Consider the following 12297-nt stretch of genomic DNA (forward strand, 5'->3'; position numbering starts at 1 on the left):
ATTGCATTTCCGCCAGTTTTTTGTATTAAATACCTCACAATTAGTGACTTTTTGATTTGCAACACCAATTTTTTTTTTTCATATTTTTTGTGTCACTTTGCGAAATATGCAAAAAGTTGCAAAACCGATTAAAGACTTAAAAAAATGGTCAGCTTTAGGCTTTGCACAAAATTCATGAATCTAGTGAGCCACTTTGGTGAATTTGATGCAAAAAATGATAGTGAAAACCTCAAGTCAAAAGAGACAAGTGATTTAACCCCTACAACCCCCATATGATGAATTGGGTCCTTAGTGTTTGGCTGCACAACATCAATATACATCTACCACTGATGAACAGTATTCAAATGGCTGCTTATTGAGCGGGGTATGCTCGTATAATTATCTGTGCGGCTCACATAAATATCACAAAAGAAAACAATCTTACCTTGTTTGAATACCACATAGGGTTGCTAATGTATTACACAAGGCATACAGCAAACCACTGTCAAGCAGCATATCGGCAACTTTTGAGCAAGAATTAATCATCTGAAGCAAAAGGCAAAAGGAGTTGTGCAAAAGGCGAGCATCATGTAAAGAGTTCTCAATCAATCCAAGAACTGGGATGATGCACCACTTCCTGAAAATATTTGCAGATTTGATTTCATCAACATTAAACCTGTTTAGGAAAAAAACAAACTATTAGCCATTTAAATAAATATCTTTATTGAAATTAAAACCCAAACCCAGACAACTATTTATCAAGTTTTATTGAAATTGCACAAATACAGCCGTGATAATAACTCCATTCATTCCCTATGGAGAGACCAGATCCATTCCCTTTGGGAAAACACTCAGCTTTTTTTAACAGACCCATGAAAAAATTAATGGCACTGCGTCCAACCTAACACACCATTTTTGTAGTGGGCATAAAAATTACCGGATCTGCCAATCCAACAATCAGCAAGTTATCATCTATTCTTTCAATAAGGACAACTAGCCGTGTTCAAGCACTTTTGTAAATGAGATTTTCCATTATGTCCTAAACCGGTATGCTTTCGTATACCTACATAACATTTCTCTAAGATCTGGACTCTTATCAATGGCATGTTTTTTTCAGTTTTACACAGAATGCAGAAAAATATTCTACAGAAAATTCAAGAAATGCATATTTGAATTTCAAGAATTAGGGTATGTGCCCACGATGCAGATTAGAAGCAGAAATTTCCTGAGCATTTCTGCATCTCCTTGGAGGAAAAAACGCATGCAGATTTTACATGCGTTTTTCCAAGAGATTTTGAGCATCACTTGGAAAAGGGCTTGACAAGTTGGTCACACAATATAAATACATGCAACTGGCTTGGATTTAAATTGTGTGACCAACTTAGAGGAAATTTCTACTATCAAATGCTGTATCTAAAGTAAAAAAAATAATTAAAAAATAGAAAGAAATAAAAAACCTTATATTCACCTCTCCGGCGGCCCTTGGTCTCCTCCCAGCCGCATCCTCTCTCCTCGGCATCCCGCGGTGTACTGGCAGGACCTGTGGTGATGTAATTTAGCCAGCTGATGGTCACGCTGCCGCTGACGTAAGCGGTCATGTGATGGTCGCATGACCATCAGCTGACTAAATGACGTCACCGCAGGTCCTGCCAGTACACCGCGGGACGCCGAGGAGAGAGGATGCGGCGGGGAGGAGACCGGGGGCCGCCGGAGAAAGGAGTATGAATAATTTTTTACATTTTTTACTTTATAATTCTCTTTTTACTTGCAGGTATCATGGTACCCAGGTTTGAGGAGAGTCTCCTCTTCTCCAGACCCGGGTACCATCCGCACATTGAACCGCATAACATCCGCATGTATACACTTATACATGCGGATATTATGCGGTTCAATGCAAGTCAATTGGTTGTGCTGCAGATTTTTCCACAATGATAATCCACAGCGGAAACTTCCGCAGCATGTGCACAGCACATGCGGATTATCGTTGGGATACATCCCAGACCTCTTAACCAGCAATTGTAACGCGTTTCCGCCGCGGAAACGCATTAAATCCATATCGTGGGCATTCAGCCTTACCATTTCTAGGACATATCATCTCAGGTGACTTCCAAATGGATTCTGAAAAGGTTTAGGCAATTCTGTAGTAGCCACAATCCGTGGGCCCTAAAACACTTCAAAGATTCGTTGGCTTTATTATTACTGGCAGTTAATCAAGAACTATTCCCAAATAGTTTTCCCTCTTCCTTACCCGGAAGGGTACCAATTCTTGTAACTGGCTGAACTCTGCAATCCAATCATTCAGTCTTCTGAAGTCTTGTTTCTCCTTTGCTACATTATGCATCATACTGATCTCAAGAAACCAATAGCTGGTTCTCATGCAGAGTCTTGTGAGTCTGACAACCATTACCCTCAATTATTTATTTTTTAAACATTCTTGCCTTTTCAGTGAAATTATTACACTGAAGACCAGAAACGTCTTGCCATTAAATTGGAAGAGTTTTGACATCTTTTGGAAGGAGTTAAGTGACCTGTTACCATTTATATCAACCAAAAAAATCGAATATCTTCAATCTGGCCACAGACTGAATCCTCATCTCAATTTTGATCCTATGGTTCAGAAGGAAAAAACTACACCCTGTTTAGATTCTTTGATCCATTTGACATCACTGAAGAGTCACCGTCTCATATTATTGAAACTAAATGCATCTTGGCAAATTTTTCTGTCTCCTAATGTTCTCTCCGAAGACACAATACTTGGTCTCTAAAGCAATGCGCCAGAAAGTGTTGACTTGGGCCCATTCCTCATTTTTTTCTGGTCAAACAACTTGCTTCTATTGGTGTCATAAGTGGAAATATGATTTTAACAGGAACCTGTCATTAAATTCATACTTATCATACTGATCAATGGCCAACATGAATTAAAGCCGGACTGCATGATTGCAGTCAGGTATGTTTTACTTTGAAACACTGCGTAACTTCAGAGGAAACATAGTTTGAATACCCAGCCGGGGACCATAGAGAGAATCTTGATTAGTCCTATGACGTCCCAGGCAGGCTTCTTCCCACCCTGCTTCAGTTGATTGTACACACATGGGAAAAACAATTAGTCAAGTGGAGCGCGGCAGAGAGACGTCTGCTACTGAGGCCATCGTCTTCTTTTCAAACTATATTTTATCTGAAATGCCCCAGAGTTTTAGGGTAAAAGATACCAGGCTGCAATCGTGCAGCCAGGCTCTGACACATGTCTGTGGTTTAGGCAGTATGAACCTAAAGATAAATTCACTATAAGAAGTTTGTGGCATCTTTCCTTTAATGTGCCCAATTGAACTCCATTTGTAAAGCACCTCTTGATTGTTTGCAACCACTATCCATTCCGAGACCTTAGTCTAAATTTTCCAAAGACTTTTTCCCAGACCTTTCTGTTGCACAAAAATGTACTACTATTTGGGTCGTGGGGGGGATCATTTCTGTAAAATATCACGTTTTGTTGCTCCAATCTGATGTCAAATTCTGGTCAAAATCTTGGAAAACATCTGCATTTCATGTATTACACGTGACCTATCTAGCTTCATGCGAGGAAAATCGAAAGCCCTCAACCCCTGTTTATTTACCTGCAGACTATCTATGATAAAAAAAGATGCTAATAAACCCTTAGATTCTACTGAGTGGTCTTTTCTCTGGATGACCATGCACCAAATGGACTTTGGGCCAATGTTTATTAAATGGGTAAAACTCTTACACATGTATCAGGTACGTACGTACGTACATGTCTGATTATTCTCATTTACGTATCAACTTTCCTTATATAAAATAAAGTACTACGTATCTTGAAAAAGTTTCTAGTACGCATCTATTCTAAATACATGAAGGAGCAGCGCGACATGCCAAACCCTAACATTTCCCTGCAATGAACTCTTTGTAACCAATGGACCACATCCAAACCGAACAAGGGTCACTTTAACAATTCCCTGGTCCATCCTTTAAACAAGTATAGGTGTTGCATTCTGAACACAACTAATAACATCAACAAGTATTACATATTTTCTAATAGCATCCAATATATGTGAGCCTGTCTATATTCAATAATCTCAAATCCAGGTTCTCTTCTTTAATTTGACAGAGTCGTAGATCCAGGGTCTGTTGCCAAGATCTGCAATATTCTTGGTTGAGAGGGGAGTCTTCTTTACCAGATCCTAGACTATATAACCTGGAAGTTCAACTTTCCCATATATGTAGATGGACTTCCTGAGTGGCCCTTATGGCTATTATCCAATCTTATGACCTAGAGATTAGATTGCATGTATGGTTTTGCTCCTCTAAGGGGGTCCTTGAGTACACAGCAGATACCCAATCCTCAGGCAGACTGTATAGGTCTGTGCTGCAGTCGGATAGCTTTTCTGGGTGCCTAACCTATAACAATCACAACCATCTCTGGCATAACAAGACTCTTTTTGAACTACTTGACCTGAAAAAGGGGCCTTTATGGGAGAGAGTAGGATTGTTTACTTGGGTCAAGTTGTTCGCAGGTGGGGTCCTTAAATCACTCCAGGCCTTGAAGGATGACCTTGCTCTCTTGAATAATTTACTTTTCCATTTCCTACAGCTCAGGATACCTTGTAGGCTCAATTCCTGAATGCTCCTCATACCCTAAAGGATTTCCCCGTGACCAGAGTGCCATTAGACCCACCAACAGGAAGATGCATGTTCTATGTGCACATTCTGCTACTGGCTGAAAGTACTGGGAAATCCCTTCTCTACATTATACATCGTACATATCATGCCAAAGCCAGAGTACGAAGGGTTCACTCACAACTCCAAGATTTATGCCATATTATCGTAGGGGCACAGAAACGTTTTCCTACCTCCTGTGGGTATGTCCAGTGATTAGTGGATACTGGGTCCAAGTGGTTAAATTTCTACAGGATAGTATGGGGATGACCATCACAGAGGACTCTGGAACTTGATGACCCTGAACAGTACTTGGTGACATCAGACAGGCTGTTTGTTTATTTCTCAGAAATTCATGGTTACGAATTGGCTGTCTCATAGAACGTACATACCATTTCTGAATGTAAATCGGAATTAAATCTTTCCTTTGTTTTGAAGCGCACCTGTCAGCAGGATTGTGCTCAATAAACTACATACAGTGTCAGATGCGCAATATTACACTGATTAAAATGATGCCTTGGTTGATGAAATCCGTCTCCAAATCTTTACTTTCAGTTTGGAGATAATGATATGCTCGTGCTTCGGAGCGGCCTGTGGGGGGAGCTCTATCTGGTGCTCTGCTTACATATTCATCTATATGCTCTTATGATAGCTCACTGATCGTTCACTGACCTGCCTCCTATTTTACATAATGCATCTAGTAGTGCAGGGCTAGGTAAAATAGGAGGCAGGTCAGTGGAGGCACAGTAAGCTGTCATAAGAGCACACAGATGAATAAGTCACATTTTAAGAGCCCCTGACATGCCAAAACCCCCAAAAGTGACTCCATTTAGCAAACTACTTTCCACTTCCTGCCGACTCCAACTCAAAAATATCTCCTGGATCCACACATTCCTCAACCATGAATCTGCAAAAACACTAGTGCACGCCCTCATCATCTCCCGCCTTGACTACTACCATCTCCTGCTCTGTGGCCTTCCTTCCAACACTCTTGAACCCCTCCAATCCATCCTAAACTCTGCTGCCCGACTAATCCACCTGTCCCCTCGCTATTCCCCGGCCTCTCCTCTCTGTCAATCTCTTCACTGGCTCCCCATTGCTCAGAGACTCCAGTTCAAAACCCTAACCATGACATACAAAGTCATTCAAAGCCATCTCCTCCATATATCTCTGACCTAGTCTCCAGTTACATACCCACACGCAACCTCCGATCCTCACAAGATCTCCTTCTCTACTCCCCTCTTATGTCCTCCTCCCACAATCACATACAAGATTTCTCCCGTGCTTCCCCCCTACTCTGGAACTCTCTACCGCAACACATCAGACTCTCGTCGACCGTGGAAACTTTCAAAAGGAGCCTAAAGATCCACCTCTACCGACAAGCCTACAACCTGCAGTAACCACCGCTACCCTCACCTACTGTATCCTCACCCATCCCTTGTAGATTGTGAGCCCTCGCGGGCAGGATCCTCGCTCCTCCTGTACCAGTCGCTGTCACATTGTGTTCAAGATTATTGTAATTGTTCTTGTATGTATACCCCTTTTTCACATGTAAAGTGCCATGGAATAAATAGCACTATAATAATAAATAATAATAATAAAACTGCACCTCTTAAGATCTAAAAAAGCAATGCATGTAGGATGGGAAAAATAAGTGAAGGACAGATTAAAGGTGTTACTGTCCTTCACTTATTTTTCCCATCCTACATGCAGTTATTTTTTAGATCTTAAACGGGCGATTCTTGATGGTTATATTGTTACCTCTACATTTTTGAAACCCAAGTCAGGTAATAGTATTTTGCATGCCAATAGCGGACACCCACAACACACCATCAAAGCCACATCGGTAGGTGAACTCACGCAAATCAAATGTAACTGTAGTAGTGTGAACAAATTGGACAAAGAAATTTCAGAATGCAAAACTAGACTAACTAGAAGAGGGTATCCCTCAGACATTCAAAAGAGCCGAAAACATAGTTAAGAAAAAAACAAGATCAGACTTAATTCAGATGTCATCTTACAATATTTCTGATAATACATTTCCCAACAAACAAAAAAACTAAAGGAGTGGACAAGCCAGTAATTTCTCTTAAATTCAGCACCCAGTTTTCCAAAATTAAACATAATGTATTAAAACATTTGCCCACTCTATATGAAGATGCCACAATGGCTAAAATACTAGACCCAGGTTGTTTGGTAGTTGCAAAACGAACCCAAACATTGGGGAATTTATTATCTCCTAGTTTTATTGATCCAACAAAAAAAGTCACACTTGGCTCAATTGTAGAGGTTTTTTCAAGTGTGGCCAAAACCATTGCGGTATGTGCCGCTATGTTAAAGTCACAAACAACTTTTCCAACACAGATAAATCACAGCAACATGAGATAAAGAATTATATCAACTGTAACAGTGACCATACAGTCTATATATAACTTGAATGCACAAAATGCAGTGTATTGTATGTTGGTTGTACTATACAAAAAATTAAGAGGAGCATTGCAGAGCATATAGTCAATGTAATTAACCGCAACATTTCTTGCACTTCCAGGCATTTCATTCAGGTCCCCAGTAGAAATACTTCCTCCTTCCAGGTTTATGGCATAGAGTGACTTTGCATGAATCCTAGAAGCGGTGACAACTGGAGAAGCCTACTCGATCGCGAAGCTTTCTGGATGTACCACCTAAACACATGTTATCCAGATGCTTTGAACATGCGGCGCGAGTTGCTATTTCACTATACCCAAGTGCTATATAATGTGTTCCGTCAATATTAGATATAAACATTTCTCTTTACTTGGCATGTTCATGTTTGATTATACATATATTTTTTGTGACCACATGTTTTTAATAATACCACGTGTTTTGTATATGTTGTTCTATTGGCGGATTTGTGCATATACAGTACAGACCAAAAGTGTGGACACACCTTCTCATTTAAAGATTTTTCTGTATTTTCTTGACTAGGAAAATTATACATTCACACTGAAGGCATCAAAACTATGAATTAACACATGTGGAATTATATACTTAACAAAAAAGTGTGAAACAACTGAAAATATGTCTTATATTCTAGGTTCTTCAAAGTAGCCACCTTTTGCTTTGATGACTGCTTTGCACACTCTTGGCATTCTCTTGATGAGCTTTGGAGATGTATCTTGGCATCTATTTTTAATTCTCAATTAAGAAGAATTTTTGGACTATTCCTGAGCTGGAACTTCCTTTCTCTTTTTCTACATTCACGTTACGAAGTGGTTCCTCGTGTTCCGCGCTCCAGGACACTAGAGCACAGGTGAGCTTGTGAGTTTTTCTGTCATGCAAGGTGTGGGAAAGACTTAGTGCAACACAAAGCGTAGAGGGAAAGGGAGCCCAGACTCTAGGGAAAGGGGGGAAGTGGAGACCTCCTAGGTTGACCTAGCATCAGGCTGTCTCCCCTAACGTCCCTGTATTGGCTCTTAACCAATCGCCGCATGTGTACCTCGCCCTGTCTTTCCCTGGCGTTTGGCTCAAGCTAGGGAAGGGAGGATATGAGCACTAGTCGATCTCCACTAAACACTATAGACAACAAGGAAGGACAAACAGAGGACAAGTGCTTAGCTTTAGATGACTCCAGACAAATGCACAAACACGTTCTCAAGCTCCAGAGAGGAAAAGGTACTGCTCTTGCTAAGCCTTCACAAGGAATAATGAATATTGCCGTCTATAACACAGCAGGTATTTATACACCCAGGCAAGGGAGTTAATCAGTCAGAGGGAGGTAGCCGCTGGGTCCTAGAGACAGCCTCTAAGATGTCTGTAATGCCAAACGTAGAGATCTCCTGCAACCAATTGCAGGATGACTGTCTGTCACCTCTGACACACCCGTGACATTTTCCCTTCGCACTGGAGTGTGTCAATGAATGCCTTCTGGACATCTGTCAAGTCTACAGTCTTCTCCACAATTGTGCAGCCTACTGAAACAGACTAAGGGACATTTTTAAATGCTTAGGTAGCCTTCACAGGTGTTTTTTGTTAATTATTGTAATTTTCAGAAATAACGACTCTTGTATTTTCATTGGCTGTAAGCCATAATCATCAACATTAACAGAAATAAACACTTGAAATAGATCACTCTGTTTGTAATGACTCTATATAAATATGAGTTTCACTTTTTGTATTGAAGAACTGAAATAAACTTTTTGATGATATTCTAATTTAGTGAGATTCACGTGTGTGCGCGCGTGTGTGTGTGTGTGTGGCAGAACTGGGTAGTTGTTGTCTTCCATAATAATTACTTCTCCCAATTCGCTGCATCATCTATTTGCTTTATAAGGATATTTAGAGATTTATAAGGATATAAAACTGCTGCACTACAAAGACAGAGATGCCATCCTTAAGGTTGCCTGTGATAAAGGAGACTTATCTATTAACGGCCAAAGAATTTCCTTTGTTCCAGATTACTCCATTGAAGTTTCAAAACGTAGGGCGCAGTTTCTTGATGTAAAACGAAGACTGCGTAGTCTGCAAACCTCATACTCCATGATTTACCCTGCGACACTTAGAGTGGTGGCTCTGGGAGAGACTTTCTCTTTTGAACAAACGAAAGATGGACTCCGTTGGATTGATCTGAATGAGCATGGGAACCGTCAAAATCAGCAACTTTGAACCTGGATAATTAAAGATACATGCCATCGGAGTTTCCCGATTGAATATTGGAGTCATATCCTTTACTGCCTAGCCCACGGCCCAGTGGACACAACTATCCTGAGCTATATCCGAATATTGCAGGCCCCCAGGAATTGTTTAACCCTTTTCGTTTTAGGATGATTGTTTGCTTGCCTTGTATATGGCTACAGCATGGACTGGTGCCTTTCCTCATCCAGATTGAATGGATGGATTAATGTTTACTTGTTTAAATGTATTTGTGGGGTTTGTGTTTCTATACCTTGTTGTCTGGTTCTGCAAATACCAGCGGTCAGGTCGACTAAGTGGAAATACTGTAAAGAGGTTTATAAAAGGGAAGAGAAAGGTGAGATACCATATAAGTCACCTGTATTTTTCAATCCCTATATAAGTAGATATAATGTCTAATAAAGTAAAATGTCTTTCATGAAATGTTAGATGTCTGGGGGACTCCTTAAAGTGAGCGGCGGTCATTGAACACATCCTGGATCACCTGCCTGCAGTGGTGTGTCTGCAGGAAACACACTTTGGGAAAAACAGTGTTGTGGTCATGAAATATTCATGGATAGGCCACAGCTTCCAATCTACCTTCTCCACATATTCTAGGGGGTTAGCATCCTAGTACATAGGACTATCCCTTTGGACTTAATTGATTCCAAGATAGATGGAGAAGGCAGATTTGTGGGCATCCACTGTAAAATATTCACAAAATAAATTTTACTTGTGGCAGTCTATGTTCCTCCTCCATATAACAACATTACTTTGAAAAATATTGCTTCACTAATGAACAAGATGCCGGGAGTTCCAGTCCTTTGCATGAGAGATTTCAACAATGTTGTTGATTTCTTTTGGGATAGATATAAATTAGACACTGCTACAAAAAATGCCCCCGTAACTAAGTTTGGAGAAAAATTATCAGAACTATCATTAGTGGACATATGGCGTCTCAAATATCCTAACACTAGACAATTTTCTTACTATTCTTAGACACATAAAACATTGCGTATTGATATGATATTGGGCACAGAACATATTTCCCCCTTGATAAGAGCAGTGGAATATTTACCCAGAGAGCTATCAGATCATTCACCCTTGCTGACTACTCTTCGTTTTTTACCCAGGCCGCTGGATTCTCTGACTATGTGGGCCATGAATCCCTTCTGGCTTCAAATTATAGATTTTACATTGATCACATCTACTTAGAACACTATTCTAAGGCAAACGAGTGTCGCAAAACACATTATGGGATGCCATGAAAGCGTGCTTACGAGGAGTCTTAATACAGGCCATTAACACATCCAAAACTAAGACAAAACAGTTTGGGGAGATTTTACGGGATAGATTAGATCTACAGAAGATAAATTTGTACTAACCGGTGTAAAAGAGGACCTGATGGAGTGGGGAGAGGCACAAGAAGCGTACACCACACATCAAGGAAAAAGCAAAAAATAAAGGCATGTTTGCCCAGACACACTTCTTTGAGGGGGAGAAGGTGGGACACTTATTGGCCATGATAGCAAGAGCCCAGATGGGGAGTTCTTTTATTGGTGCTTTGAAGGACAAGGAAAGAGTGGTAGTAAACCAGACTGACCAGATATCAAACTGCTAGAACTTTATAAAGATCTATATACATCCAAACTGCAATTTAATAGAGAACAGATCTTATCTTATTTGAGGGAAATCAAACTACCGACATTCAGCAGTAAAGATCAAGAATTATCATACAGACCACTACAGCTGGAGGAGTTACAAATGGCTGTAGACTCTATGACTAATAAATCGCCAGGACTTGATGGGCTTCCCACAGAAGTATATAGGAAATTTGGAAATATTCTACTTCCCCACTTACTGGCTAGCTTCGAGGAAGCAGTGAGGAGGGGAGCCCTATCCCATTCAATGCAAGAGGTGGTGATCGTAGTCATACCTAAACCAGGTAGAGACCATTTAATCCTTGACTCATATAGGCCCATATCTATATTGTCAACTGATGTTATAATTATTGCGAAGGTTTTGGTGTCTAGATTGAATACAGTAATTTCCACAGTAATTCATACTAATCAGTCAGACTTCATGCCTGCTAGATCCACAGTTGTTAATATCCGGAGATTGTTTCTTAATCTTCAGTTGCCGGTGGATGGTGATGGGGACCGGGCAGAATGTTCTCTGGACGACGCTAAGGCATTCGATTGGGAATATTTATGGGCGGTGTTGCAAAAATTTGGTATAGGACCTAGTTTTATTTCATGGGTTAAATTGCTGTATGGTAGGTTGGTGGCTAGAATATGGGTAAATGGACACCTCTCCACCGCTTTTGGACTGAGTAGAGGTAAGCGGCAGAGGTGCCCGTTGTCCCCCTTGCTCTTTGTACTGGCCTGGAATCGGTTATCAGGGAGCATCCAGGAATAGTTGGGTTTCGTAGAGGGAATAGTTAAGAGAAGGTCGCTTTATACGCTGATGACACTATTATTTCTGGCTAAAACTTCTGAGTCCCTTCCTATAGCAATGAAAAGATAGAAAAATTTGGAAAATACTCTGGTCTGAAGATAAACTGGAGCAAATCAGTCATACTTCCATTGGATAATACAGATGAGAATGCTTCTCACTACATTAATTCGTGTTTACAATGGATATCGGAGTTTAAATATTTAGGCATCAATATATCGGCAAAAATAAATGTTGAGAAACTTGAATCTTGACCCAGTCTTAATTAAATTTAGAGATAAACTAGGCACCTGGTCTAAGTTACCGTTGTCGGTTGTGGGCCGTGCTAACCTGGTCAAAATGATCTGGATGCCACAATTGCTGTATGATTTAACTCCTGGAGCGCCAAGGGTTTAAACAGACTTAATCAAGTGCTGATAGGTGATGTGATTAAGAAATTCTCACAGCTGCAAAACGAATATGGGTTACCTCACTCTGAATTCTATAAATATACATAAATTTAGGCACGCATATCAGGTGGAAAGCACTGTTCTGGAAGGGGGGGGTACC

The 12297-nt window shown here is 40.5% G+C and overlaps 1 protein-coding gene across 1 annotated transcript in view; it reads right to left on the minus strand.

Annotated features, from left to right (window-relative positions):
* The window catches only part of LYST (lysosomal trafficking regulator), a 789135-nt gene that overhangs the window by 375421 nt on the left and 401417 nt on the right, over nt 1–12297 (minus strand). The window contains exon 25 of the mRNA XM_073671457.1: nt 425–655. Within this exon, the coding sequence (XP_073527558.1) occupies nt 425–655 (231 nt within the window). The remainder of the gene's footprint in view (nt 1–424; nt 656–12297) is intronic.

The sequence above is a fragment of the Phyllobates terribilis genome, unplaced genomic scaffold (genome assembly GCF_046119375.1).
Source record: "Phyllobates terribilis strain yellow unplaced genomic scaffold, ASM4611937v1 Scaffold_3__8_contigs__length_932513732, whole genome shotgun sequence".
Lineage (NCBI taxonomy): Eukaryota > Metazoa > Chordata > Amphibia > Anura > Dendrobatidae > Phyllobates > Phyllobates terribilis.